General features: G+C 42.9%; 1 protein-coding gene across 1 annotated transcript in view; it reads right to left on the bottom strand.

Moving 5' to 3' along the window:
* Nucleotides 1–26,953, bottom strand: part of LOC124712358 (coiled-coil domain-containing protein 96-like) — a 189,823-nt gene that overhangs the window by 151,865 nt on the left and 11,005 nt on the right. Inside the window, exon 2 of the mRNA XM_047242653.1 lies at nucleotides 17,073–17,364. Coding sequence (XP_047098609.1) covers nucleotides 17,073–17,364 — 292 coding nt within the window. The remainder of the gene's footprint in view (nucleotides 1–17,072; nucleotides 17,365–26,953) is intronic.

Here is a 26,953-nt window from a genome sequence, read left to right as displayed (position 1 = left end):
GGGTTGGAGCAAGACCTGGATATGGAGTAGGAGATCCCGGGTTCGAATCCCTGTCGGGGCACACATTTTCAACATGTCCCCAATGATGTATATCACCGCCTGTTTGCTGCTAGGGTGTCGAGTTAATTATCATTTCATTCTAGAGAAGCTGCACGGTCATCAATGGTATCTGTTCTTTCGAGAACAAATACTACTTTCATATATAGTTAAAATATGGCTACCCGGCCATTGGCCTTCTTGTGCGAAAGCACACGCTATGATCCAACTTGTACGGGACTTGGTAGATTAATCTTCCACGAGTAATGAGAGTGTGATGGGAAAACATCTATTAGGCGCACTACGAATGTAGTGGTGTGGACATGTTGGGAATGTGGGTCTCACGGGGAGCGTGCAAGGGATAAGTCCCTGTAGGTGCGCTATCCTCCGTGTCCTCGGTAGTTCAGATGAGTGAGCGTTTGCCATATAAGCAGGAGATCCTGGGTTGGAGTCCCGGTCGTAGCACACATTTTCAACATGTCCCCAGTGTTGTATATCAACACCTGTTTGCAGCTAGGGTGTCGAGTTAATTACCATTTCACTGACTTATAAGTAGCCATAAAAAGTTGCAGTTCTGATCCTATTAGAAACCTGCGTAATACGGGCTTTTAAATCATTTTCTTGAAAGAAAAACACCTGACAACATTGTAATTTTTCCTTTTCCGGAGAGGTATGGGTGCCGCGGTCCTCCTTGCCATGATAATGGCTCAGAAAACACAATTCAGAGAGTTTGGATACTTTAGAGCACCCTGTAAAGTACTTTGAATTACAGCAAGTTACTCCCATCACTTAATATTTAGGATAAGTGCTTTCAAAAATGGTGCAAAAGGAAGTCTGAGCGTTCAGATACTTTTGAGTAGCCTGTAAAGTACTTTCTAAAACTGCAACATATAGATTTAACGTAATTTCTGGATACATACTTTTGAATATGGCGCCTATTCAAGCAAAAAAGTATGTTTTGTGTGTGTGTGTGTGTGTGTGTGTGTGTGTGTGTGTGTGTGTACTTACGAAATTTTAGTGATACGGAATCAGATACTTTTACACACAGTGTCCAATTCAGGTGCAGAAGTAGTGAAAATATGTAGTATAACTGGGCACTTCTGAATACTATACAAAAAGAAGAAAATTTGTATGTTTGTGTGCACACGCAATTTTTGATAAAAGACGCTGTGGGAAACACTATGGATACTTTTGAACACGGTGGCTTTGGCAGAAAATATATACTGCACTGTGAGCGTTTTTAAAAATTTTCTTGTCAGTGCCATCTTGCAGGGGGATTGTTTGAAAATATCGCCCCCGCCCCCAATCTGCCATCTTCATTTTTTTCTAATTTACCACTATCTACCATCTTCAATTTTTTTTACATTTCCAACCATCTGCCACCTTGTCTTTTGAAATTCCTGGCCATCGTTGATAAAGGGTCGCGGCTTGTGACGGGATGATGATCGCTTTAGTAAGGGGGGTTGCCTTGTGACATCACAAACGTAAACAAATTAAAACAGTTTGACAACATGTGCAGCCTATAGCCTTCCTACTTTACGCTTTCAGCGTTTTCTTAAGCGCCATAATGGCATACGGAAAGAGAAAGTATTTATAGTAGGGGTGGCTGTGATTCCGGCTCTCAAGCCGTTCCCGGGCACCAGAGCAGAGCCAAAGCGCTCTGCCTCGCTTCAAATTCCCCCCAACCGCCACACAACGCTGTCTGAGCTCGAGGAGGGGAAGGAGAGGGAAGAGGGGAAAACTGCGAACGTGTTGCATTTAAATATGGCAGTGCAGCTGCACTGCGTACGACTCGGTTTTACATTTAACACTTCTCAACAAGATAGGTCACAAACATAACAAATATTCAGTATTATTTAATTGTTTTTGGCGCACTAAAGACATAATACAATTCTTATCTTGTAGAAACTGACGGCATTCGGACAGACTCAGAAAATTTCACAGAGTTTTGCACTCAAGTTGCCATTTAATTGTGATCTAGTCTCGTTGTCGAAAAAGGATCTTTGACACAAATATGTCGATCGAAATATTGTAGCATTTTTTCAACCACATTATGAAGACTTCGAAACTCTACCCAAGCAAAGTAATGTAGACGTCCTGGACAGTTTTAATGTATAAGGATTTGTCATTGAAATGGGAATCACCCGGTTGGTCAGTTAGTTACATCTGCACATTCACAGGGCGCTTTCAACTGAAACGGCAAATGCTCTCGCAAACAGCTTCGAAGCAGGTGTGCGATTGACAATGTCGTCAAAACTTTGACGAAACTATCCTTGTAATTCTTTCAAGGCCACAATGAATTCCTGAAACTCTGTGTTTTCTTTAATGGCAGTGAGGTTAGGGAACTGCACTGTATTTATCAGAAAGTGTTCCTTCTACACTGTGATTTTCTTGTTAAATGCATCATCATCAAATCAGAAAGACTTTGTCTCTCACCTTGCAGTGTCTTACCTTGGGCAGTCTGCAGTCAAGTCCACTTAAAATGCAGATTCAAAAATGGTTCAAATGGCTCTGACCACTATGGGACTTAACTTCTGAGGTCATCAGTCATCTAGAACTTAGAACTACTTAAACCTAACTAACCTAAGAAAAATCACACACATCCATGCCCGGGGCAGGATTCGAACCTGCGTCCGTAGCGGTCGAACGGTTCCAGACTGCAGCGCCTACAACCGCTCGCCCATTCCGGCCGGCAAATGCAGATTCTGCCCTCCATTTCTGACGTTCTAATTTTCGTTCCTGCACTCCTTTTTCCTTAATAAACTCGATAGTAGCGAGTGTTAAAATGAAAAATCGTTCTAGGCATGCCCCTTGACTTAATCTTCGTACTTCGCAGTAACATATGGAGTTTCCATAGTCTTCCTTCGTTGCACGAACAAACAGCGAAGGTTAAACAGTGCTGAGAACACGATTCTGCAGAACTCAGAGAGTTGCGCCGACCGAAAAATACTGCACCGCAATGCTAAATGAAATGTAGCACTGTTCCGCTACTTCCGAGAAGGGCCGAGCAAAGCCGAATAACCGGCTTACACATCCTACACCCCATGGCCGACGCTGAATTTTATACACTTTGACTGAAACAGTATTGTGGAGTCTGCGGTACTACCTGTCCAGATTGACATGTGACGTAATGCACTACGCGACTATGCGCCAGACTAGTAATCAACATACCTACTGCAGCCTCATATCTTTGGCAATGTTTTTCATTATATATGAAAAAGCAGTTACCGTTACTCGATTTTTGTACATCAGAAGAAAATAACACGAGTTACAACTATGATAGTGTATCGTAAAATGAGTTTGAGGCTGCAGTAGAGACCACGATACACACTTTGAAATAAAAAAAAACTATCTGTCGTAAAATAGTAGAAGCTTATATCTTACAATAAACCTCATCTATACTATCTTATCTGAAGTATCCGGACACCCCCAAAAACATACGTTTTTCATATTAGGTGCATTGGCTGCCACCTACTGCCAGGTACTACATATCAGCGACCTCAGTAGTCATTAGACATCGTGAGAGAGCAGAATGGGGCCCTCCGCGGAACTCACGGACTTCGAACGTCGTCAGGTAATTGGGTGTCACTTGTGGCATACGTCTGTACACGAGATTTCCATACTCCTAAACATCCCTAGGTCAATTGTTTCCGATATGATAATGAAGTGGAAACGCGAAGGGACACATACAGCACAAAATCGTACAGGCCGACCTCGTCTGTTGACTGACAGAGACCGCCGACAGTTGAAGACGATCGTAATGTGTAATAGGCATACATCTATCCGCACCATCACACAGGAATTCCAAACTGCATCAGGACCCACTGCAAGTACTATGACACTTAGGCGGGAGGTGAGAAAGCTTGATTTCATGGTCGAGCGGCTGCTCACAAGCCTCACATCAGGCCGGTAAATGCCAAACGACGCCTCGCTTGGTGTTAGGAGAGTAAACATTGGACGATTGAACAGTGGAAAAACGTTGTGTGGAGTGACGACTCACGGTACACAATGTGGCGATCCGAGGGCAGGGTGAGAGCCCGGTGAACGTCATCTGCCAGCGTGTGCAGCGCCGAAAGTAAAATTCGGAGGTGGTATTGTTATGGTGTGTTTTTCATGGAGGGAGCTTGCACCCCTTGTTGTTTTGCGTAGCACTATCACAGCACAGGCCTACAATGATGTTTTAAGCACCTTCCTGCTTCCCACTGTTGAAGAGCAATTCGGGGATGGCAATTGCCTCTTTCAATACGATCGAGCACCTGTTCATAATACACGGCCTGTGGCGGGGTGGTTACACGACATTAACATCCCTGTAATGGACTGGCCTGCACAGAGTCCTGACCTGAATCCTATAGAACACCTTTGGGACGTTTTGGAACGCCGACTTTGTGCCAAGTCTCACCGACCGACATCGATACCTCTGCTCAGTGCAGCACTCTGTGAAGAATGGGCTGCCATTCCCCGAGAAACCTTCCAGCACCTGACTGAACGTACGCCTGCGAGAGTGGAAGCCGTCATCAAGACTAAGGGTGGGACAGCACCATATTCCGGCATTACCGATGGAAGGCGCCACGAACTTCAGCCAGGTGTCCGGATACTTTTGATCACATAGTGTATGTGAACAGTTGTGCAGATAAGCGCCAAATAGAATTGTTGGTTTACTGTCTGGTTTTCAGGGACAAATTCAGAATGTACGATCCCTTTGATGTCAAAAACACAGATCAACATCGTTTTCACATTCGATTTCACTTGTCGAACTTTTTTGGTCGAGGTGAGCCAGGTGATTTGCATTGTGATGACTGTTGTTTACTTTCTGGATCGTACCCATAGCACCATGACTCATCACCTGTAATGATTTTGTTGAAAAAATGTGGATCATCTTTGAACGCGTCCTTCATTTCGAGACAGGCTTGAACGCAATGATCCCTTTGATCTCCAGTAAGAAGCTTCGGCACGAATTTTGCTGCCATTCGTCGCATCCCCAAATCGATGGTCAAGATGTGCTGAATTGAGCTCCAGGTCAACCTGGACAAGTTCTATAGTTGGTCGATTGTCCTGCGTCGATCTTCACTCATGAAATCACGGATCTTGTTGATGTGGTCTTCGCTTCGAGCAGTTGAAGGTCGACCGGAACGGGGCTGATCTTCAACCACCATTTCTCCCTTTTTTAAACCGAGAAAACCATTCGTACACTTGCGTTTTACTAAGAGCATGGTCTTTGTAGGCTGTCTGAATCATCGCAACAGTTTCTGCTGCGTTCTTGCCGAGCAAGAAACAAAGCTTGACTGCCGCAAGTTGTTCGTAAGAACTAGCCATTTCCTCGTGTCATGTCTGCACTGTACGCACACTCAAAGAACTGCCAAAGAAACCATACTTCTCACTGTTGGGTGACGCCGCGTGGCAGAATGGCTCAGCAGAGCTCCTACTACAACCCTCTGGCGGCGCAACCTGCTACTACATGTACACGATGTGCAGCATTACGATTCCGGTTACGTTTGGGTCCCCCCTCATACATCTCAATCGGACAATACGCTACACAGTTAATAAATATACACTATCTGATCGAAAGTACAAGCGGACTGTGCCTGTCCGTCAGTACATGAGATCTACCCGGTCTTGGTTCAGCTGTGGTTGTTCCTTCGCATTTTCGCTTCACAGTAACATCACCAACAGTCGACTTCGGAAGAATTAGAAGGACTGAAATGTCCATGATGCATTTGTTACTCAGGTGGCATGTTCGTTGATGTTCGAAGTCACGGAGCACTAGGGACTGACCCACTCTGCTGTTACAGCTTCTCTAATGACAACACAACACTCTCGTAACATTTAGTGGTCAGGACGTCCGGACATTTTCATCAGATAGTACAGGTTTAACAAAACCGAAGCATCACTGACGAATATTACTTCAGTGAACTTCAATGGACTTTTGATGAAAAATATTTTAAATCATCATCATCATTTAAGACTGATTATGCCTTTCAGCGTTCAGTCTGGAGTATAGTCCCCCTTATAAAATTCCTCCATGATCCCCTATTCAGTGCTAACATTGGCGCTTCTTCTGATGTTAAGCCTATTACTTCAAAATTATTCTTAACCGAATCCAGGTACCTTCTCCTTGGTCTACCCCGACTCCTCCTACCCTTCTCCCATGCGTGTAACATGACACCACCATCTAAGCCTGTTCGCCCTGACTGCTACATCTATAGAGTTCATTCCCAGTTTTTCTTTGATTTCCTCATTGTGTGGACACCCTCCTGCCATTGTTCCCATCTATTAGTACCTGCAATCATCCTAGCTACTTTCATATCCGTAACCTCAACCTTATTGATAAGGTAACCTGAATCCACCCAGCTTTCGCTCCCGTACAACAAAGTTGGTCGAAAGATTGAACGCTGCACAGATAACTTAGTCTTGGTACTGACTTCCTTCTTGCAGAAGAGAGTAGATCGTAGTTGAGCGCTCACTGCATTAGCTTTGCTACACCTCGCTTCCAGTTCTTTCACTATGCTGCCTCCCTGTGAGAATATGCATCCTAAGTACCTGAAACCGTCCACCGGTTCTAACTTTGTTCCTCCTATTTGGCACTCAATCCGTTTATATCTCTTTCCCACTAGCATTACTTTCGTTTTGGAGGTGCTAATCTCCATACCATAGTCCTTACATTTCTGATCTAGCTCTGAAATATTACTTTGCAACCTTTCAATCTTATCTGCCATCACAACTAAGCCATCCGCATATGCGAGACTGCTTATTTTGTGTTCACATATCTCGATCTCACCCAGCCAGTCTATTGTTCTCAACATATGATCCATAAATAATATGAACTGATGTGGATAGATTAGACAGTGTCTAGCAAGAAAATTAGGATTGTGTCAGTATATTCGCATTGTGAAGAGACAAATCAAGATGGATAGTTTTTATGACGCACTCAGTGATGTAGTTGTTAGAGTAAAGGACAAGGACAGTGTTCTGCTCATGGGTGATTTTAATCGTTATAGGTACGGAAAGCTGGCTGAAGCCAGAGATAAATTCTGCCGAAATTTTTACAAAGGCATAGACGGTGTTTAGAAAAGATAGATTGCATGCTACCGGAGGTGGCGTGTTTGTCGCTGTTAGTAGTAGTTTATCCTGAAGTGAAGTAGAAGTGGATAGTTCCTGTGAATTATTATAGGTGGAGGTTACACTCAACAACCGAGCTAGGTTAATAATTGGCTCCTTTTACCGACCTCCCGACTCAGCAGCATTAGTGGCAGAAAAACTGAGAGAAAATCTGGAATACATTTCACATAAATTTCCTCAGCATGTTATAGTCTTAGGTGGAGATTTCAATTTACCAGATGTAGAATGGGACACTCAGATGTTTAGGACGGGTGGTATGGACAGAGCATCGAGTGACATTATAGTGAGTGCACTATCCGAAAATTACCTCGAGTAATTAAACAGAGAACCGACTCGTGGAGATAACATCTTGGACGTACTGATAACAAACAGACCCGAACTTTTCGACTCTGTAAGCGCAGAACAGGGAATCAGTGATCATAAGGCCGCTGCAGCATCCTTGAATATGGAAGTAAATAGGAATATAAAAAAAAGGGAGGAAGGTTTATCTGTTTAGCAAGAGTAATAAAAGGCAGATTTCAGACTACCTAACAGATCAAAACGAAAATTTCTGTTGCGACACTGGCAATGTTGAGTGTTTATGGAAAAAGTTCAAGGCAATCGTAAAATGCGTTTTAGACAGGTAAGTGCCGAGTAAAACTGTGAGGGACGGGAAAAACCCACCGTGGTTCAACAACAAAGTTAGGAAATTACTACGAAAGCAAACAGAGCTTCACTGCAAGTTATACGCAGCCAAAACCTCTCAGACAAACAGAAGCTAAACGATGTCAAAGTTAGCGTAAAGAGGGCTATGCGTGAAGCGTTCAGTGAATTCGAAAGTAAAATTCTATGTACCGACTTGACAGAAAGCCCTAGGAAGTTCTGGTCTTACGTTAAATCAGTAAGTGGCTCGAAACAACATATCCAGACACTCCGGGATGATGATGGCATTGAAACAGAGGATGAAACGCATAAAGCTGAAATACTAAACACGTTTTTCCAAAGCTGTTTCACAGAGGAAGACGGCATTGCAGTTCCTTCTCTAAATCCTGGCACAAACGAAAAAATGGCTGACATCCAAATAAGGGTCCAAGGAATACAAAAGCAACTGAAATCACTCAACAAAGGAAAGTCCACTGGACCTGACGGGATACCAATTAGATTCTACACAGAGTACGCGAAAGAACTTGCCCCCCTTCTAACAGCCGTGCAGCGCAAGTCTCTAGAGGAACGGAAGGTTCCAAATGATTGTAAATGAGCGCAGGTAGTCCCAGTCTTCAAGAAGGGTCGTCGAGCAGATGCGCAAAACTATAGACCTATATCTCTGACATCGATCTTTTGTAGAATTTTAGAACATGTTTTTTGCTCGTCTATCATGTCGTTTCTGGAAACCCAGAATCTACTCTGTAGGAATCAACATGGATTCCGGAAACATCGATCGTGTGAGACCCAACTCGCTTTATTTGTTCATGAGACCCAGAAAATATCAGATACAGGCTCCCAGGTAGATGCCATTTTCCTTGACTTCCGGAATGCGTTCGATACAGTTCCGCACTGTCGCCTGATAAAAAAAGAGCCTACGGAATATCAGATCTGCTGTGTGGCTGGATTGAAGAGTTTTTAGCAAACAGAACACAGCATGTTGTTCTCAATGGAGAGACGTCTACAGACGTTACAGTAGCCTCTGGCGTGCCACAGGGGAGTGTTATGGGACCATTGCTTTTCACAATATATATAAATGACCTAGTAGATACTGTCGGAAGTTCCATGCGGCTTTTCGCGGATGATGCTGTAGTATACAGAGAAGTTGAAGCATTAGAAAATTACAGCGAAATGCAGGAAGATCTGCAGCGGATAGGCAATTGGTGCAGGGAGTGGCAACTGACCCTTAACATAGACAAATTTAATGTATTGTGAACACATAGGAAGAAGGATCCTCTATTGTATGATTATATGATAGCGGAATGATTTGAAGTGGAATGATCATATAAAATTAATTGTTGGTAAGGCGGGTGCCAGGTTAAGATTCATTGGGAGAGTCCTTAGAAAATGTAGTCCATCAACAAAAGAGGTGGCTTACAAAACACTCGTTCGACCTATGCTTGAGTATTGCTCATCAGTGTGGGATCCGTACCAGGTCGGGTTGACAGAGAAGATAGAGAAGATCCAAAGAAGAGCGGCGCGTTTCGTCACAGGGTTATTTGGTAAGCGTGATAGCGTTACGGAGATATTTAGCAAACTCAAGTGGCAGACTCTGCAAGAGAGGCGCTCTGCATCGCGGTGTAGCTTGCTGTCCAGGTTTCGAGAGGGTGCGTTTCTGGATGAGGTATCGAATATATTGCTTCCCCCTACTTATATCTCCCGAGGAGATCACGAATGTAAAATTAGAGAGATTCGAGCGCGCACGGAGGCTTTCCGGCAGTCGTTCTTCCCGCGAACCATACGCGACTGGAACGAAAGGGAGATAATGACAGTGGTACGTAAAGTGCCCTCCGCCACACACCATTGGGTGGCTTGCGGAGTATAAATGTACATGTAGATTGGAAATCGAACAGAAGGGTATGAAAAGGTTATGGGTAAATTTGGAGAGGATATGGAGGCCAACAGGCACGGAAAAAAATTCTTGGATTTCTGTGCCAGTATGGGCTTAGTAATCACAAACTCTTTTTTTAAACATAAGAACATTCACCGGTATACTTGGGAAGGCAGGGGAACCAGATCTGTCATTGACTATATAATAACAGATCAGGAATTCAGGAAGGCTGTTGAGGGACACACGTGTATTCGGGGGATTCTTTGATGACGCTGATCCCTATTTAATCTGCAGTGAAATTGGTATTGTGACGCCAAAAGTGCAGGAGATCAGGTCCATATGTAGGAGGATAAGAGTGGAGAAACTTCAGGATAAGGAAATCAGGCACAAGTACATAACAGTGTTTTCAGAAAGGTACCAGTTAGTTGAATGTAGTCAATTACAGTCATTGGAAAAGGAATGGACAAGGTACAGGGACACAGTACTAGAAGTGGCTAAAGAATGTCTTGGAACAGTAGTGTGTAAAGGTAGGATATTTTAAAAGACAAATTAAATATATCATGTAGTTATTGTAGATAATAAATTACGAATCCTGCAGACGTTCTAAAAATACCCAAAATAAAACATAATCAATATCTTATTGTTTACGGCAGCTATTTTGTATTAACTGAGGCGCTGAGAAGCATAAGGGCCCAAAGCGCTAACACAAAGCCTTGAGGTAAATAGATGTTTGTGAAAACCGATTTTGTAGTCAAACCAAACGCATCATAGGACTGAATTGTTTTTAACCTAGTCTCAACATCCTGTATTTCCTACGAAGAAAATAGTGTAACCGCTGTATATTACGAAATATTAGTCATAAGGATTATATTTATTGTTGATCTTAATTCCAAAATTTTCATACATAAGCTATTACCAACAGTGTCTTTCGTAAAATCTGTAATTAATGTGAAAACAGAACGTAAAGGACAATTACTAAATGCATCACATACACAATTATGACCTATTCCAAACTTCATGCTCTTTGTCAATGTCATATTCATTATTTATATTCAAAATGGCTCTGAGCACTATGGGACTTAACTGCTGAGGTCATCAGTCCCTTCTCTGCCTCGTGACGACTGGGTGTTGTGTGATGTCCTTAGGTTAGTTAGGTTTAAGTAGTTCTAAGTTCTAGGGGACTGATGACCATAGATGTTAAGTCCCATAGTACTCAGAGCCATTTTTTTATCAGTCCCCTAGAACTTAGAAATACTTAAACCTAACTAACTTAAGAACATCACACACATCCATGACCGAGGCAGGATTCCAACCTGCGACTGTAGCGGTCGCGCGGTTCCAGACTGTAGCACCTAGAACCGCTTGACCATTCCAGCCGGCTCATTATTTATATTCTGCGACTTGAGTAACACTTGTAACTGCCGATATACCTCCGATTACGAAGTACTAGCATTACGTTCATGGTGTAGACACTAAATTACTTTGGCAACCCCAGGTAACAGTTGAGCAGCGCAGACCAAAATGGGAGGTTCAAAATTATTATGCTTTGTGCCTTGGGCCCATTCTTTTTTTTTTTTTTTTTTTTTTGGTCGTCAGTCTACTGACTGGTTTGATGCGGCCCGCCACGAATTCCTTTCCTGTGCTAACCTCATCATCTCAGAGTAGCACTTGCAACCTACGTATTCCAATCTCTGTCTTCCTCCACAGTTTTTGCCCTCTACAACTCCCTCTAGTACCATGGAAGTCATTCCCTCATGTCTTAGCAGATGTCCTATCATCCTGTCCCTTCTTCTTATCAGTGTTTTCCACATATTCCTTTCCTCTCCGATTCTGCGTAGAACCTCCTCATTCCTTACAGCACCACATCTCAAATGCTTCGATTCTCTTCTGTTCCGGTTTTCCCACAGTCCATGTTTCACTACCATACAATGCTGTACTCCAGATGTACATCCTCAGAAATTTCTTCCTCAAATTAAGGCCGGTATTTGATATTAGTAGACTTCTCTTGGCCAGAAATGCCATTTTTGCCATAGCGAGTCTGCTTTTGATGTCCTCCTTGCTCCGCCCGTCATTGGTTATTTTACTGCCTAGGTAGCAGAATTCCTTAACTTCATTGACTTCGTGACCATCAATCCTGATGTTAAGTTTCTCGCTGTTCTCATTTTTCTACTACTTCTCAATACCTTCGTCTTTCTCCGATTTACTCTCAAACCATACTGTGTACTCATTAGACTGTTCATTCCGTTCAGCAGATCATTTAATTCTTCTTCACTTTCACTCAGAATAGCAATGTCATCAGCGAATCGTATAATTGATATCCTTTCACCTTGTATTTTAATTCCACTCCTGAACCTTTCTTTTATTTCCATCATTGCTTCCTCGATGTACAGATTGAAGAGTAGGGGCGAAAGGCTACGGCCTTGTCTTACACCCTTCTTAATACGAGCACTTCGTTCTTGATCGTCCACTCTTATTATTCCCTCTTGGTTGTTGTACATATTGTATATGACCCGTCTCTCCCTATAGCTTACCCCTACTTTTTTCAGAATCTCGAACAGCTTGCACCATTTTATACTGTCGAACGCTTTTTCCAGGTCGACAAATCCTATGAAAGTGTCTTGATTTTTCTTTAGCCTTGCTTCCATTATTAGCCGTAACGTCAGAATTGCCTCTCTCGTCCCTTTACTTTTCCTAAAGCCAAACTGATCGTCACCTAGCGCATTCTCAATTTTCTTTTCCATTCTTCTGTATGTTATTCTTGTAAGCAGCTTCGATGCATGAGCTGTTAAGCTGATTGTGCGATAATTCTCGCACTTGTCAGCTCTTGCCGTCTTCGGAATTGTGTGGGTGATGCTTTTCCGAAATTCAGATTGTATGTCGCCAGACTCATATATTCTACACACCAACGTGAATAGTCGTTTTGTTGCCACTTCCCCAATGATTTTAGAAGTTCTGATGGAATGTTATTTATCCCTTCTGCCTTATTTGACCGTAAGTCCTCCAAAGCTCTTTTAAATTCCGATTCTAATACTGGATCCCCTATCTCTTCTAAATCGACTCCTGTTTCTTCTTCTATCACATCAGACAAATCTTCACCCTCATAGAGGCTTTCAATGTATTCTTTCCACCTATCTGCTCTTTCCTCTGCATTTAACAGTGGGATTCCCGTTGCACTCTTAATGTTACCACCGTTGCTTTTAATGTCACCAAAGGTTGCATTGACTTTCCTGTATACTGAGTCTGTCCTTCCGACAATCATATCTTTTTCGATGTCTTCACATTTTTCCTGCAGCCACTTCGTCTTAGCTTCCCTGCACGTCCTATTTATTTCATTCCTCAGCGACTTGTATTTCTGTATTCCTGATTTTCCCGGAACATGTTTGTACTTCCTCCTTTCATCAATCAACTGAAGTATTTCTTCTGTTACCCATGGTTTCTTCGCAGCTACCTTCTTTGTACCTATGTTTTCCTTCCCAACTTCTGTGATGGCCCTTTTTAGAGATGTCCATTCCTCTTCAAGTGTACTGCCTACTGCGCTATTCCTTATTGCTGTATCTACAGCGTTAGAGAACTTCAAACGTATCTCGTCATTCCTTAGTACTTCCGTATCCCACTTCTTTGCTTATTGATTCTTCCTGACTAATGTCTTGAACTTCAACCTACTCTTCATCACTACTATATTGTGATCTGAGTCTACATCTGCTCCTGGGTACGCCTTACAATCCAGTATCTGATTTCGGAATCTCTGTCTGACCATGATGTAATCTAATTGAAATCTTCCCGTATCTCCCGGCCTTTTCCAAGTATACCTCCTCCTCTTGTGATTCTTGAACAGGGTATTCGCTATTACTAGCTGAAACTTGTTACAGAACTCAATTAGTCTTTCTCCTCTTTCATTCCTTGTCCCAAGCCCATATTCTCCTGTAACCTTTTCTTCTACTCCTTCCCCTACAACTGCATTCCAGTCGCCCATGACTATTAGATTTTCGTCCCCCTTTACATACTGCATTACCCTTTCAATATCCTTATACACTTTCTCTGTCTGTTCATCTTCAGCTTGCGACGTCGGCATGTATACCTGAACTATCGTTGTCGGTGTTGGTCTGCTGTCGATTCTGATTAGAGCAACCCGGTCACTGAACTGTTCACAGTAACACACCCTCTGCCCTACCTTCCTATTCATAACGAATCCTACACCTGTTATACCATTTTCTGCTGCTGTTGATATTACCCGATACTCATCTGACCAGAAATCGTTGTCTTCCTTCCACTTCACTTCACTGACCCCTACTATATCTAGATTGAGCCTTTGCATTTCCCTTTTCAGATTTTCTAGTTTCCCTACTACGTTCAAGCTTCTGACATTCGTTGATTATTCAATCTTTTTCTCATGGGGGACTATTCCGGAATCTTTTGCCAATGGAGAGAGCATCATGACACTTCTTCAATTACAGGCCACATGTCCTGTGGATACACGTTACGTGTCTTTAATGCAGTGGTTTCCATTGCCTTCTGCATCCTCATGTCGTTGATCATTGCTGATTCTTCCGCCTTTAGGGGCAATTTCCCACCCCTAGGAGGCCGGCCGAAGTGGCCGTGCGGTTAAAGGCGCTGCAGTCTGGAACCGCAAGACCGCTACGGTCGCAGGTTCGAATCCTACCTCGGGCATGGATGTTTGTGATGTCCTTAGGTTAGTTAGGTTTAACTAGTTCTAAGTTCTAGGGGACTAATGACCTCAGCAGTTGAGTCCCATAGTGCTCAGAGCCATTAACCATTAACCCACCCCTAGGACAAGAGAGTGCCCTGAACCTCTATCGGCTCCTCCGCCCTCTTTGACAAGGCCGTTGGCAGAATGAGACTGACTTCTTATGCCGGAAGTCTTCGGCCGCCAATGCTGATTATTTATCAAAATTTAGGCAGTGGCGGGGATCGAACCCGGGACCGAAGACGTTTAGATTATGAATCAAAGACGCTACCCCTTTTTTTTAATCTCATTTTGCTCGCTTTTTGTTCGTTGGATCTGCTCGGGGCGGACGTCGTAAGACATCCGATTAAGTTCGTTGTTGATCGATTAACTCAGTTTTTTTTATTACAGAGGGCAGCTAACCTTCTGACCGAACACGCTGAGCAACCGAGCCGGCTACCCCTAGACCACAGGTCCATATGGAAATGAATAGCCGAGAAATCGGTGAATCAGCTTTTCGTGAATTTTCGTATAAACAATGTGGACCTACAGATATGGATAAAATTGATTCACCATAATATCAACAATTGCCAAGAGCATGCTTACGCGCTACACCCTCAAAGTCGTTGACGCTGTGCTTTAGATCCTTGCACAGTGCAACTAACTGTCCAGCGAGATTTAATACATCCAATATATTAGACGTTTACCGCTGTGGTTAGCAAGTAATTTACGACTTTAGATGCTTTAGTATATGTGAGAGTTTCATTCGTGCTAAAATAACAAGGCACCTAAATTTCGATAAAAGAATCGTTCAAATGGTCAGTGTAACATGTAACTAACTATCTAACTACCTACCTTAAGTCAGACTTACTTCCAGTTTTCTTACAAACCCAAATTCTTGAGCAAAGCAGTCGGTGAGCACTGTCAGAAATACGTTTACGTACATGAGGATTCAGCTTGCACGAACAGAGTATAGCTGTCCAAAGGCACAACTTTTAAATGTTCCCATATTATTATTTTAATCAGGCACAGAAAGCTTAATATTGACTTCCTTTTTATGCAAACAGCTGACCGTGACACCTGAGAGATGGTAGCAGCAAAGCTATTGGCTAGAGGGCAAGTAAATTACATTTCCCCTCCACCTTCCTTTTGTTTGCTTCCTCCACCTCGCTCCAGTCCTTACTTGTCACAAATCTGAAGCCTTCTATCAAATTAATTGCGTTTTTGTTCTCGCCGGCCTTGGAGATCCTACAATACCGGAGCGAAGTAACAACAAGAACTTCATTGTTGAACGTACGCGAGCTGTGAAAACACAGCTGCAACAACGTCCATGTTACCGATAGACATCTGCTCGGTAGTAACATATTATGATGCTATCGAGACGAAATGACACTGCGCGGTCATCAGCGCCAGTACGAAGTCCCAGTTTTTACACAGTCAAATTTTTACGCAGTCCCATCTTGCCACTGTCACGAATGATGATGATGATGATGATGATGATGATATTGATGATGAAATGAAGAGGACAGAGAAATGATGAGGGTAGAGGAAATCTCCAACCCGGCCGCTAGTCGAACCTGGGACCCAGTGAACCAGAGGCAGCAACGCTAGCCACAAGACCACGATCTGCGGACGATCTGTGATGGAGACCTTTCTGTTTCTCCGACGAAATACTTTTTAGTTTCAATGAAATGTCTTCTGAGTTTTAATAGTGAAAAATGCAAGTACCAGCTCTGAATGTCAACTGAGCACACTTTCTCTTTGTACAAGGCGAGCGCAATTACTACGAGCGAGTTTAGACCCTGGAATTTGTGTTTGAAAATTTACTTGCTACAATGATACTATAATTTTTCAGTTAGTTTATGTGTACTATTTAAAAAAACGCACCAACGTATGTTATTTTGTGTGATAAAGTAAAATACTTCAGGCTTTATTTAGTGAAATAAAAGCAACAAGCAGTATTTAAAAGACACTTATATAATTGTAAAAATAAATGTTATATAACTTATATTAAAAACTTCATATGATTTGCGCCTTAAATATCAATTTAAGCATACGGGTACCAGAGACCCCACCTCGTAGTATGCGTTACAGAAAAGTCACCTCATGAGTTAAGGGTTAAAATCCTAGCTGATCTGCGGAGTACAGATTAATAAAATAACTCAGGTGTGTGGCTGGCTGATCATTTATCACAACTTATTAAAACTTTCTCCCTAATACTGTAAGGAACAAGTCAGACGTCTCATAGAATCTTAAAAAGTCATACCACATTCGTCTCATTGTCTGCTAAAATAGAGGACGAATCAGTTGTTAAACCACGGATGGCCATCCTTTTAGCTTACCTGGGCCGAACTGTATGAAGACGAGTATTTTTGAGCCATCCATGATATACTTAGCACTACTAACAATAAATGCTGAGAAGAGAAAAAAAAGCAATTTGATAGACCAATGAGAGAATAGCATCGTGTGCCTGGAGATTCAGATTGAAAATATTCAATTTATCATAACTTCACACTTTTTCCTTTTAGTCGTGCGATAGATGCTAAAATCTTGGGCTGCCCCGATTAATGCTTTGGGCCAAACGCAGGCCTCTGGTTGGACGCTCCCATGTTAAACTTATCTCTGCTCTCTTATCCACTTTTTCCAAACAAGTTATTTCGCTACTTACCTCACCCTAACCTTTTCTGGCAGGTATCATCTATATGGAATGACATGGTGACTCACCCCAAACCACCCTCCGCTGTTGATGATGGCTCAATAATTTGCGGTGGTGATTCCTCTGCCTGCGATGCTGGTTTCTCCTCTCCTTCCTCTGCACCTTCAGCTTGCTCGGCAGGCGCTTCATCCTCAAGCGGAGTTGCTACATCCTCGAGCCCAGACGCTTCTTCCTGACGCGCAGGTGCTACATCCTCAGGCCCAGGCGCTTCTTCCTCAAGCACAGGCGCTTCGTCTTCAAGATTGGGGTTTTCATCTTGAATGGCATCTAGTGGTGTCTCTTTGACGACCTCCTCAAACTCTGTGGAACACAGAAGCACTTGATTCACGACGAGTACTTAGATGTAAATAGGATACCACAACATCATGGAAATCTATTTTTACTCTTATCCTCAAGTATTGCCGTAGTCTTCGATACATTTATTTATTGGTACGAGACCGTACTGAAAAGTACCACCTCCGACTTTTCGTGTAAAAACTCTTACAGCTTTTTAAATAAAGCAAATCTACATCTACATATTTGCAGCCCTCTTGCACTAGGAGAGCTCCGAATTTTAGCGCTTAACATGGTGATATATAACGTAACTACACTACTGGCCACTAAAATTGCTACACCACGAAGATGACGTGCTACAGACGCGAAATTTAACCGACAGGAAGAAGAAGCTGTGATATGCAAATGATTAGCTTTTCAGAGCATTCACACAAGGTTGGCGCCGGTGGCGACACCTACAACGTGCTGACATGAGGAAAGTTTCCAACCGATTTCTCATACACAAACAGCAGTTGACCGACGTTGTCTGGTGAAACGTTGTTGTGATGCCTCGTGTAAGGAGGAGAAATGCGTACCACCGCGTTTCCAACTTTCATAATGGTCTGATTGTAGCCTATCGCGATTGCGGTTTACCGCATCGCGACGTTGCTACTCGCGTTGGTCGAGATCCAATGACTGTTAGCAGAATATGGAATCGGTGGGTTCCGGAGGGTAATACGGAACGCCGTGTTGGATCCCAACGGCCTCCTATCACTAGCAGTCGAGATGACAGGCATCTTATCCGCATGACTGTAACGGACCGTGCAGCCACGTCTCTATCCCTGAGTCAACAGGTGGGGACGTTTTCAAGACAACAACCATCTGCACGAACAGTTCGACGACGTTTGCAGCAGCATGGACTATCAGCTCGGACACCATGGCTGCAGTTACCCTTGACGCTGCACCACAGACAGGAACGCCTGCGATGGTGTACTCAACGACGAACCTGGGTGCACGCATGGCAAAATGTCATTTTTTCGGATGAATCCAGGTTCTGTTTACATCATCATGATGTTCGCATCTGCGTTTGGCGACATCGCGGTGAACGCACAATGGAAGCGTGTATTCGTCATCGCCATACTGGCGTATCACCCGGCGTGGTGGTATGGGGTGCCATTGGTTACACGTCTCGATCACCTCTTGTTCGCATTGATGGCACTTTGAACAATGGACGTTACATTTCAGATGTGTTAAGACCCGTGGCTCTACCCTTCATTCGATCCCTGCGAAATCCTACGTTGCAGCAGGATAATGCACGACCGCATTGTTGCAGGTCCTGTACGGGCCTTTCTGGATACAGAAAATGTTCGACTGCTGTCCTGGCCAGCACATTCTCCAGATCTCTCACCAATTGAAAACGTCTGGTGAATGGTGGCCGAGCAACTGGCTCGTCACAATACGCCAGTCACTCCTCTTGATGAAATGTGGTATAGTGTTGAAGCTGCAGGGGGAGCTGTACCTGTACACGCCATCCAAGCTCAGTTTGACTCAATGCCCATGCGTATCAAGGCTGTTATTACGGCCAGAGGTGATCGTTCTGGGTACTGATTTATCATCTGCATTTCTTCTTGATGTGGCAATTTTAATGGCCAATAGTGTATAACGTAAATATGTCTGTGCGTGACAAACCGTGTGCTGTAATAGTGTTTCGAATTTGAAAAGTTTGTCCGCACATGGAGCACCATCTCCTTCAGCACGACAATACCAGACCACACACGATCGCTGCGATATCTGCAACAATCCTACGCCTTGGGTTCATCCTTACAGATCATCCTCGACACACTTCCGATTTCGCCCCACCCGGTTTTCATCTGTTTGCAGAAATGAAAAAGCACCTTCGAGGATTTCACTTTGACATTGATGAAGCTTTGCAAGCGCAGGTGGTGTTGTTGGTCCGTCAACAAAATCAATCATTTTACACTGACTGTATCAACTAAATGGTCTCTCATTGGGAGAAAGTGTGTTCGTCTCCAGGGTGACTGTGTTGAGAAATAAATATGCAGACATGAAGAATAAAATTGTACAATATTAGTAATACTTTTTTTTTAGAAAGCTTTGAGTCTTTTAACACAAAAATATCGGAGGGATTACTTTTCAACACGCAGTCGTTTAACAGCTTTCTCGTCGGTTCTCTAGCATCACGGAGTAGGAAGTAGGTGATCTTATCAGTTTCAGGCCCGACATGAGTTACATACACCGGGTGATCAAAAAGTCAGTATAAATTTGAAAACTTAATAAACCACGGAATAATGTAGATAGAGAGGTAAAAATTGACACATATGCTTGGAATGACATGGGATTTTATTAGAACAAAAAAAAAAAAAAACAAAGTTCACAAAATGTCCGACGCATGGTGCTGGACAGCAAAACGTCAGTGACTGCCACCGTGACGGGTGAGAGGTACGCCAATATGTTACAGAATCGCATCATCCCCAGCCTGGCTGATAAACACCTGCTGGAACTTACGATGTTTATGCAGGGTGGCGCTCCACCCCATATTGCTAGACGCGTGAAAGATCTCTTGCGCGCCTCGTTTGGTGATGATCGTGTCCTCAGCCGCCACTTTCGTCATGCTTGGCCTCCCAGGTCCCCAGACCTCAGTCCGTGCGATTATTGGAAAATTATTCCTCAACTAAAGCTATTGTTGAGGAATAATAGTGAACATATTGAGCATTTTCTGTAAAGAACATCACCTTTGCTTTGTCTTACTTTGTTATGCTAATTATTACTATTCTAATCAGATGAAGCGCCATCTGTCGGCCATTTTTTGAACTTTTGTATTTTTTTGTTTTTGTTTTAATAAAACTCCATGTCATTCCAAGCATGTATGTCAATTTGTACCTCTCTATCTACATTATTCCGTGATTTATTCAGTTTTCAAATTTATACTGACTTTTTGATCACCCAGTATATACTCAGCGTAACAGGGTGAGACATTCCGAATATTTTATGTATTTATTTACTTAACTGGCAAGACTAAGGCCATTAGGCCCTTTTTATATGTAACCAGTGTTCGAAGTATTATGTATTACATTCTTCGTGAGTAGCGCGTTGTAAGATTTATCTAACACACAGCATTATAAAACGTCTAACAGTTACTAAAGTACAGAAAGAAAGAAAAGGTTCACACAGCTTACAGTCCTTCACGAATACAGCAATAGAAACAACTTACTTGAAGACAGATTTAAGGTACGAGAGTCAGCAACAATGGTCGTCGAGGAGGGGGGGGGGGGAGGGGGAGGGGGGAGGGGAGGGGGGAGGGGGGAGGGTGAGGGGAAAGAGGAACACAGTTGAAGAGAAGAAATGTCAAACGATCGAGGTGCCATTTTGCCAAAAAATGCGATATGCGAGCGAGGTGTTGCAGTGGTTAGCACACTCGACTCGCATTCGATAGGGCGACGGTTCAAATACGAGTCCGACCATCCATATTTAGGTTTTCCGTGATTTTCCTAAATCGCTCCAGGCAAATGCTGGGATAGGTCCTTTGAAAGGGCACGGCCTATTTCCTTACCCCTTACCCATCCAATCCGAGCTTGTACTCCGTCTCTAATAACATCGATGTCGACGCGACGTTGAAGCCAGTCTTCCTTCCTTCCTCTTCCTTCGTTTATCTGTTGCATATCCCAGACTTGTTAAAAGTGCCAAATCGTGGAGAAAACGTTTAAAATATACATTACTAGATGGCGCATGGTCTTTATGCGAAGCAGTGCTTCCGTCCAATTTCCAAGTGCCATACATTAAGGTGTCCTTCATTTAGTTGATGTACAGTTTGTGTTGCATACCGAATCAATGTAATCCTGTCTCTGTATAACATATGATCCCAAGAATGGAGTTTTGTGAGAAACAGAAGTCGGTATTGTAAGATTTCCTTCAACTTAATTTTGTTAATCTCCCAGAGAAAAATTTAAAAGACGTGATGGTTTTTGTTGACTCCAGTTACTACTGTATTTCTGTACTGGCGTTATCACGAATAAAACGCAGTATCTCACTTTTAATGGCACTTGACAAAAAAAACTTCCTTTTTCTCACTTAGAACCAACCAGTTCCCTGTTATGGCACCCAGAACATTCTACAGATTACTTGCTTTCTGATCTGTCTCAGTTTTTGCATTGATGGGGAGCAGCCTAATTCTGTGGAATCAAAAGACCGTCACAGGTTTTTGGATAGAAATATCTTATGTACCCAAGTCGAAACATTTAGTTTTTATTCGGCTGACAAATCCGAGATTTGGACTTCTCTCTTAAGTGAACGGAGATGGGGGGAAAGAGGGTGATGCGACTAACAGAGAAATGAAAAGAACGAGGAGCATAAATAGGAGAAGATGGAACAAGTTGCTTTATTGCTCTGGAAACATCCCCCAGGCTGTGGCTTTATTGCTCTGGAAACATCCCCCAGGCTGTGGCTAAGCCATGTCTCCGCAATATCCTTTCTTTCAGGAGTGCTAGTTCTGCAAGGTTCGCAGGAGAGCTTCTGTAAAGTTTGGAAGGTAGGAGACGAGGTACTGGCAGAAGTAAAGCTGTGAGTAGTGAGCGTGAGTCGTGCTTCGGTAGCTCAGTCGGTAGAGCACTTACCCGCGAAAGGCAAAGGTCCCGAGTTCGAGTCTCGGTCGGGCACACAGTTTTAATCTGCCAGGAAGTTTCAAGTTGCTTTATTGTTTGATGAAAGGAAAACTAGCCGTATTGGTTAATGTTTGGGGAAACTTTTTAAGTGTGACAGAACGCTTTGAACTAACAAGGAGACCGCGCCTTCATCATCGGTTTCGTCATAGTTTGTGACACAAGCAGTTCTTGAACAAAACAAGTGACAGAAGTGGGAGTTCCAGATGACCAAGCGTTTAGAAAAATTATTGTGTTTCGAGCGGGGCAGGCGATGTGTGAGCCATTTATGCGAGCGTAGTTTACCAGGAGCAGCTGGTGCAGCGGAAAAGAGTACAGAACGGTAATCCGAAGGTTGTGGGGTCGCTTTTCTGAGTGGAATGTTTTTTTTGTTTTCAGTGGCTCTGAGCACTATGGGACTTAACTGCTGAGGTCATCAGTCCCCTAGAACTTAGAACCACTTAAACCTAACTAACCTAAGGACATCACACACATCCATGCCCGAGGCAGGATTCGAACCTGCGACCGTAGCGGTCGCGCGGCTCCGGACTGTAGCGCTTAGAACCGCTCGGCCACCTCGGCCGGCTTTTATTTTCAGTTTTTGCGTTACTTACCCTGTAAATAAATTGAAATATAATGTATTTTCAAGATGGAGGGGGTCGTTATGCAGTATTAAAGTAATGCCCACCAACTGCACTCCGCTAGTCTAAGCCATGCGATCTCTATTTTTATCGCCAAGTAAAGAATTTGAACATAAAACTTCAGAACTAATCTTAACTCATCGAGAGACAGAAAAATAAATGAGAAGATTGCATCAAAATACCGGGTGATCAAAAAGTCAGTATAAATTTGAAAACTGAATAAATCACGGAATAATGTAGATAGAGAGGTACAAATCGACACACATGCTTGGAATGACATGGGGTTTTATTAGAACCAAAAAAATACAAAAGTTCAAAAAATGTGCGACAGATGGCGCTTCATCTGATCAGAATAGCAATAATTAGCATAACATAGTAAGACAAAGCAAAGATGATGTTCCTCACAGGAAGTGCTCAATATGTCCACCATCATTCCTCAACAATAGCTGTAGTCGAGGAATAGTGTTGTGAACAGCACTGTAAAGTATGTCAGGAGTTATGGTGAGGCATTGGCGTCGGACGTTGTCTTTCAGCATCCCTAGAGATGTCGGTCGATCACGATACACTTGCGACTTCAGGTAACCCAAAAGCCAATAATCGCACGGACTGAGGTCTGGGGACCTGGGAGGCCAAGCATGACGAAAGTGGCGGCTGAGCACACGATCATCACCAAACGACGCGCGCAAGTGACCTTTCACGCGTCTAGCAATATGGGGTGGAGCGCCATCCTGCATAAACATCGTACGTTCCAGCAGGTGTTTATCAGCCAGGCTGGGGATGATGCGATTCTGTAGGATATCGGCGTACCTATCACCCGTCACGGTAGCAGTTACAAAACCAGAATCACGCATTTCCTCGAAGAAAAAAGGCCCGATAACGGTAGTTGCGGTTTTTTTTGTTCTAATAAAATCCCATGTCATTCCAAGCATGTGTGTCAATTTTTACCTATCTATCTACATTATTCCGTGGTTTATTAAGTTTTCAAATTTATACGGACTTTTTGATCACAAGGTTCATACCATTGTACATCACCAGCTATCCTCGACAATATTTGGCGAAATGGCGCGTTACACTTGCTTTGCTGCCAAACTGTGAGATGAGAGAGAACACTTTATGGAAGTACACCAAATTTGTTTTTCTACAGAAAGATTAAAACAACTATGTAATTACAAAAAGAAAGTTTATAACGTGTGAAAGATGGCGAGAATATTACACCTTTCCCTGTTTTTACGATGAATATCATCCCAGCATGCGTAAATCATCGACTGTATCTAATTTTACACACGAAGTCCTCGTGTATTCCTTACAGTCCTATCCTATAAATTTATTTGCAATCCCAAATTTTTCCTTTACCTCTTTTCTTCACGCCTTCTATGAAAATATTAATAAATCCAATGTACTGAGCATTGTTTCTACTTATCTTTGCAGTGTGGCGTGAAAGCTGATAATAATAATAATAACAATAAAAGATTCCGCTTCGGAACGAACCTCATGATGTAAGACGTGTATATTTCTATTGTCTATTGTCAAACCACAATTTATGAAAGATGTTTATATTTTATTAATAGGATTAAGTAGGAATAATTAATATTTGCCATGTTGGAAATAATTGTGGTAGCAGGGAATGTCAGCACCAAAGTATTGTTGATATAATTTTAAAAAGGGCGGGAGAAACCGCGTACGGATACATTTTAAGAAAAGAGCGGGAAAGACCGCGCATTGATACATTTTGTAATGGTAGCAGGGATTGTCTCCACCAGAAAGCATTGTTGGCAGGAGAGACCGCACTCTATCGTTCGTAGGATGTCAGTAGTAAGCGAGAAGTGAAGCGAGTCGGTAGCAGGTCTGAAGCGAGATGTTGAAAGGAGCGGTGTGCCTGCCAGACACTAGCTATGATTTACAAGAGATTATAAACGGATATACAGAGACATCAGCTAACTATTATAATAAGAGGAACTAATATTATTGAATTAATTTTTTGAGAAACTCAAGACTACTGAAGGTATGTTTGCGCATTGCTAGTTGTAAGATTATTGTAAATAAGTCCCATCTGAACGTTTGTAAAATCATTTCATTCAGAATATAATTAACTTTTGCCAGCAATATTGCATTTCTAATTATAATCCATCCCAAAAACCATCAACGTAAAACTTTGCAAAATTTTATTGTTGTCAAGAAAAAGTTTATATATGAATTACGTAATTTCAGTCAAATTAATTATAGAATAACGTCAGCTTTGATATTAAAGAATAACGTCAGCTTTGGTAATAAATACAGCCACTTATTATGAAAGCCCACCAGCAGCTAATAGAGTATAGTAAAACAGAGTAAATATATTCATGTCGCAGTTCGATGTAGCATTCAGATGGCGATCCAGTAACAGAAAAAAAGGTAAGGAACAGTTTTGGGTTATTGCAGATAACGACTGAGGGCCACGACGACGACACATTCTATGTTTCGTCGAAATAATCAGATAATCACTTTTAATAAGCAGCAATTAAATTTGTAAGCGAAGATAGAGAAAGAGAATAAATTTCAAAGGGAAGATTTCATTTGTTATTATTAAGCAAGAGATAGAAATCCCAAGAAAAGGTTACATAGTTTGTTGTAAAATGAAAGGTTATCAATAACACAAGAGGTATAGAGGAGACGGGAAGGTTTCAATGACCGTCGGCTTACCGTTCTATCCTCCTTCCGCTGCCTGGAAACAACGCTAACGTAAATGACTGATGCCTCGACTATTTCGTGACAAAATGCTACTTTTTTTCCAAACGTTTAGACCTTTGAAGCTCCCGCTGTCGTTACTTTCATTTCTGGAGAAGCCCTGTGTATAACATAAATTGCGACGCAATAGGTGATCACGTGAAGGCACAGCCCCTTGTAAACGCATTGATGTATGCACGCAATTTTTAACATTCGTAGCTGCTGAATAACGAAGGTAACTTTGTTATTTTATTGGAAGTATATTTCTTTCTGTGGCACTGTAAGGAGCCTTTGAAGCGGATTTCAAAGACGTAACACGTACGGGGCATGCCGAAACAGTAAGAAGATACGAACACCATGACCAACTGTCCCACCGTCAGGACAAAAGGTCCGACCCACAAACTACTGCCCTGATGTACCAAATGTAAGCAAAAATCTAACTCTGCTACGGCTGAAGCCCATCAGTCTTTTCTCTGCTGTTGCAATGATCAGATAACTCTCTCGCGAAGCTATTGATCCCTTCACAATGTGTTCCACAATCAGGGCCGTTCTGAGAAGATTTTCCCACGTAAGCGACTTATCTACAGGGTGGCGCACGATAAGTCAACTGATTTGTTTCATGAATAACACATTTGTTGTTGACGATATTTATAATTTATTGATGTAAAAGTAAAGAATACAGCTTGGAAATGCAGCCTAACGAATCACATGTTCAATATGACGGCCGTTTTTGTTTACAACTTCAAGTCGGGCAAGTGCATTTATTACGACTCTCCGACGCAAATTTCTGGAATGGCGCGGCGTAACTCCATAATGATGGCCCTAAGCTGCACTGCATTTTCGGGTTTTCTGTGGCATACCTTCTCTTTAAGGAACCGCCAAAGGAAGAAGTCACATATGTTGATGTACGGGCTGTGGGGCGGCCACATTTCTCCTCCAGCTAACGTTCTGGAAATTTGTTTGACAATCCCTTAAGGCCAAGTCTTTCGTGTAGGGGGCGTGCTCCATCCTGCGTGAACCATTGTGTCTGCAATGGAGGGCACGAGGCCATGAGTTGAGGAAAGAACTGGTTCGCAGCATGTGTAAATAGAGTTCACCGATTACTGTAGCATCGAAGATGATGATGTTTTGGTTTGTGGGGCGCTCAACTGCGCTGTTACCAGCGCCTGTACAAATTCCCAACCTTTGCTCAGGCCCAAATCGCCCTTTTCATGAATGATGATGAAATGATGAGAACAACACAAACAACCACTCATCTCGAGCCAGGTGAAAATCCCTGACCCCGCCGGGAATCGAACCCGGGACCCCGTGCTCGGGAAGCGTGAACGCGACCGCGAGACCACGAGCTACGGACAGCCTCGAAGAAGAACGGACCGTTCATTCCATGGCTTAACATAGCGAGCCACACGCACACTTTCTCCTGTAGGTGTCTTTCATGTGATTTATTCGAGGAGGTTCACGTGCCCAGAATCTAAAGTTCTTTTTTCTTCGCGGCACCGTTCAGGTATAAATAAGCTTCGTCAGAAAACTGTGTGTTGTGTAGCACTACCTCTTGGTCTTGCTCGATTGCCCACCTTGCAGTCTCCGCTCCTTATCTCTCGCAGTAAGCTTATGCGCCACAGTCATCGTGTGTGTATA

Source organism: Schistocerca piceifrons, chromosome 8, assembly GCF_021461385.2.
Source record: "Schistocerca piceifrons isolate TAMUIC-IGC-003096 chromosome 8, iqSchPice1.1, whole genome shotgun sequence".
NCBI classification, from domain to species: Eukaryota; Metazoa; Arthropoda; class Insecta; order Orthoptera; family Acrididae; genus Schistocerca; species Schistocerca piceifrons.
The sequence above is the reverse complement of the archived record's forward strand: the minus strand, read 5'-3'. Positions and strand labels throughout refer to the sequence as shown.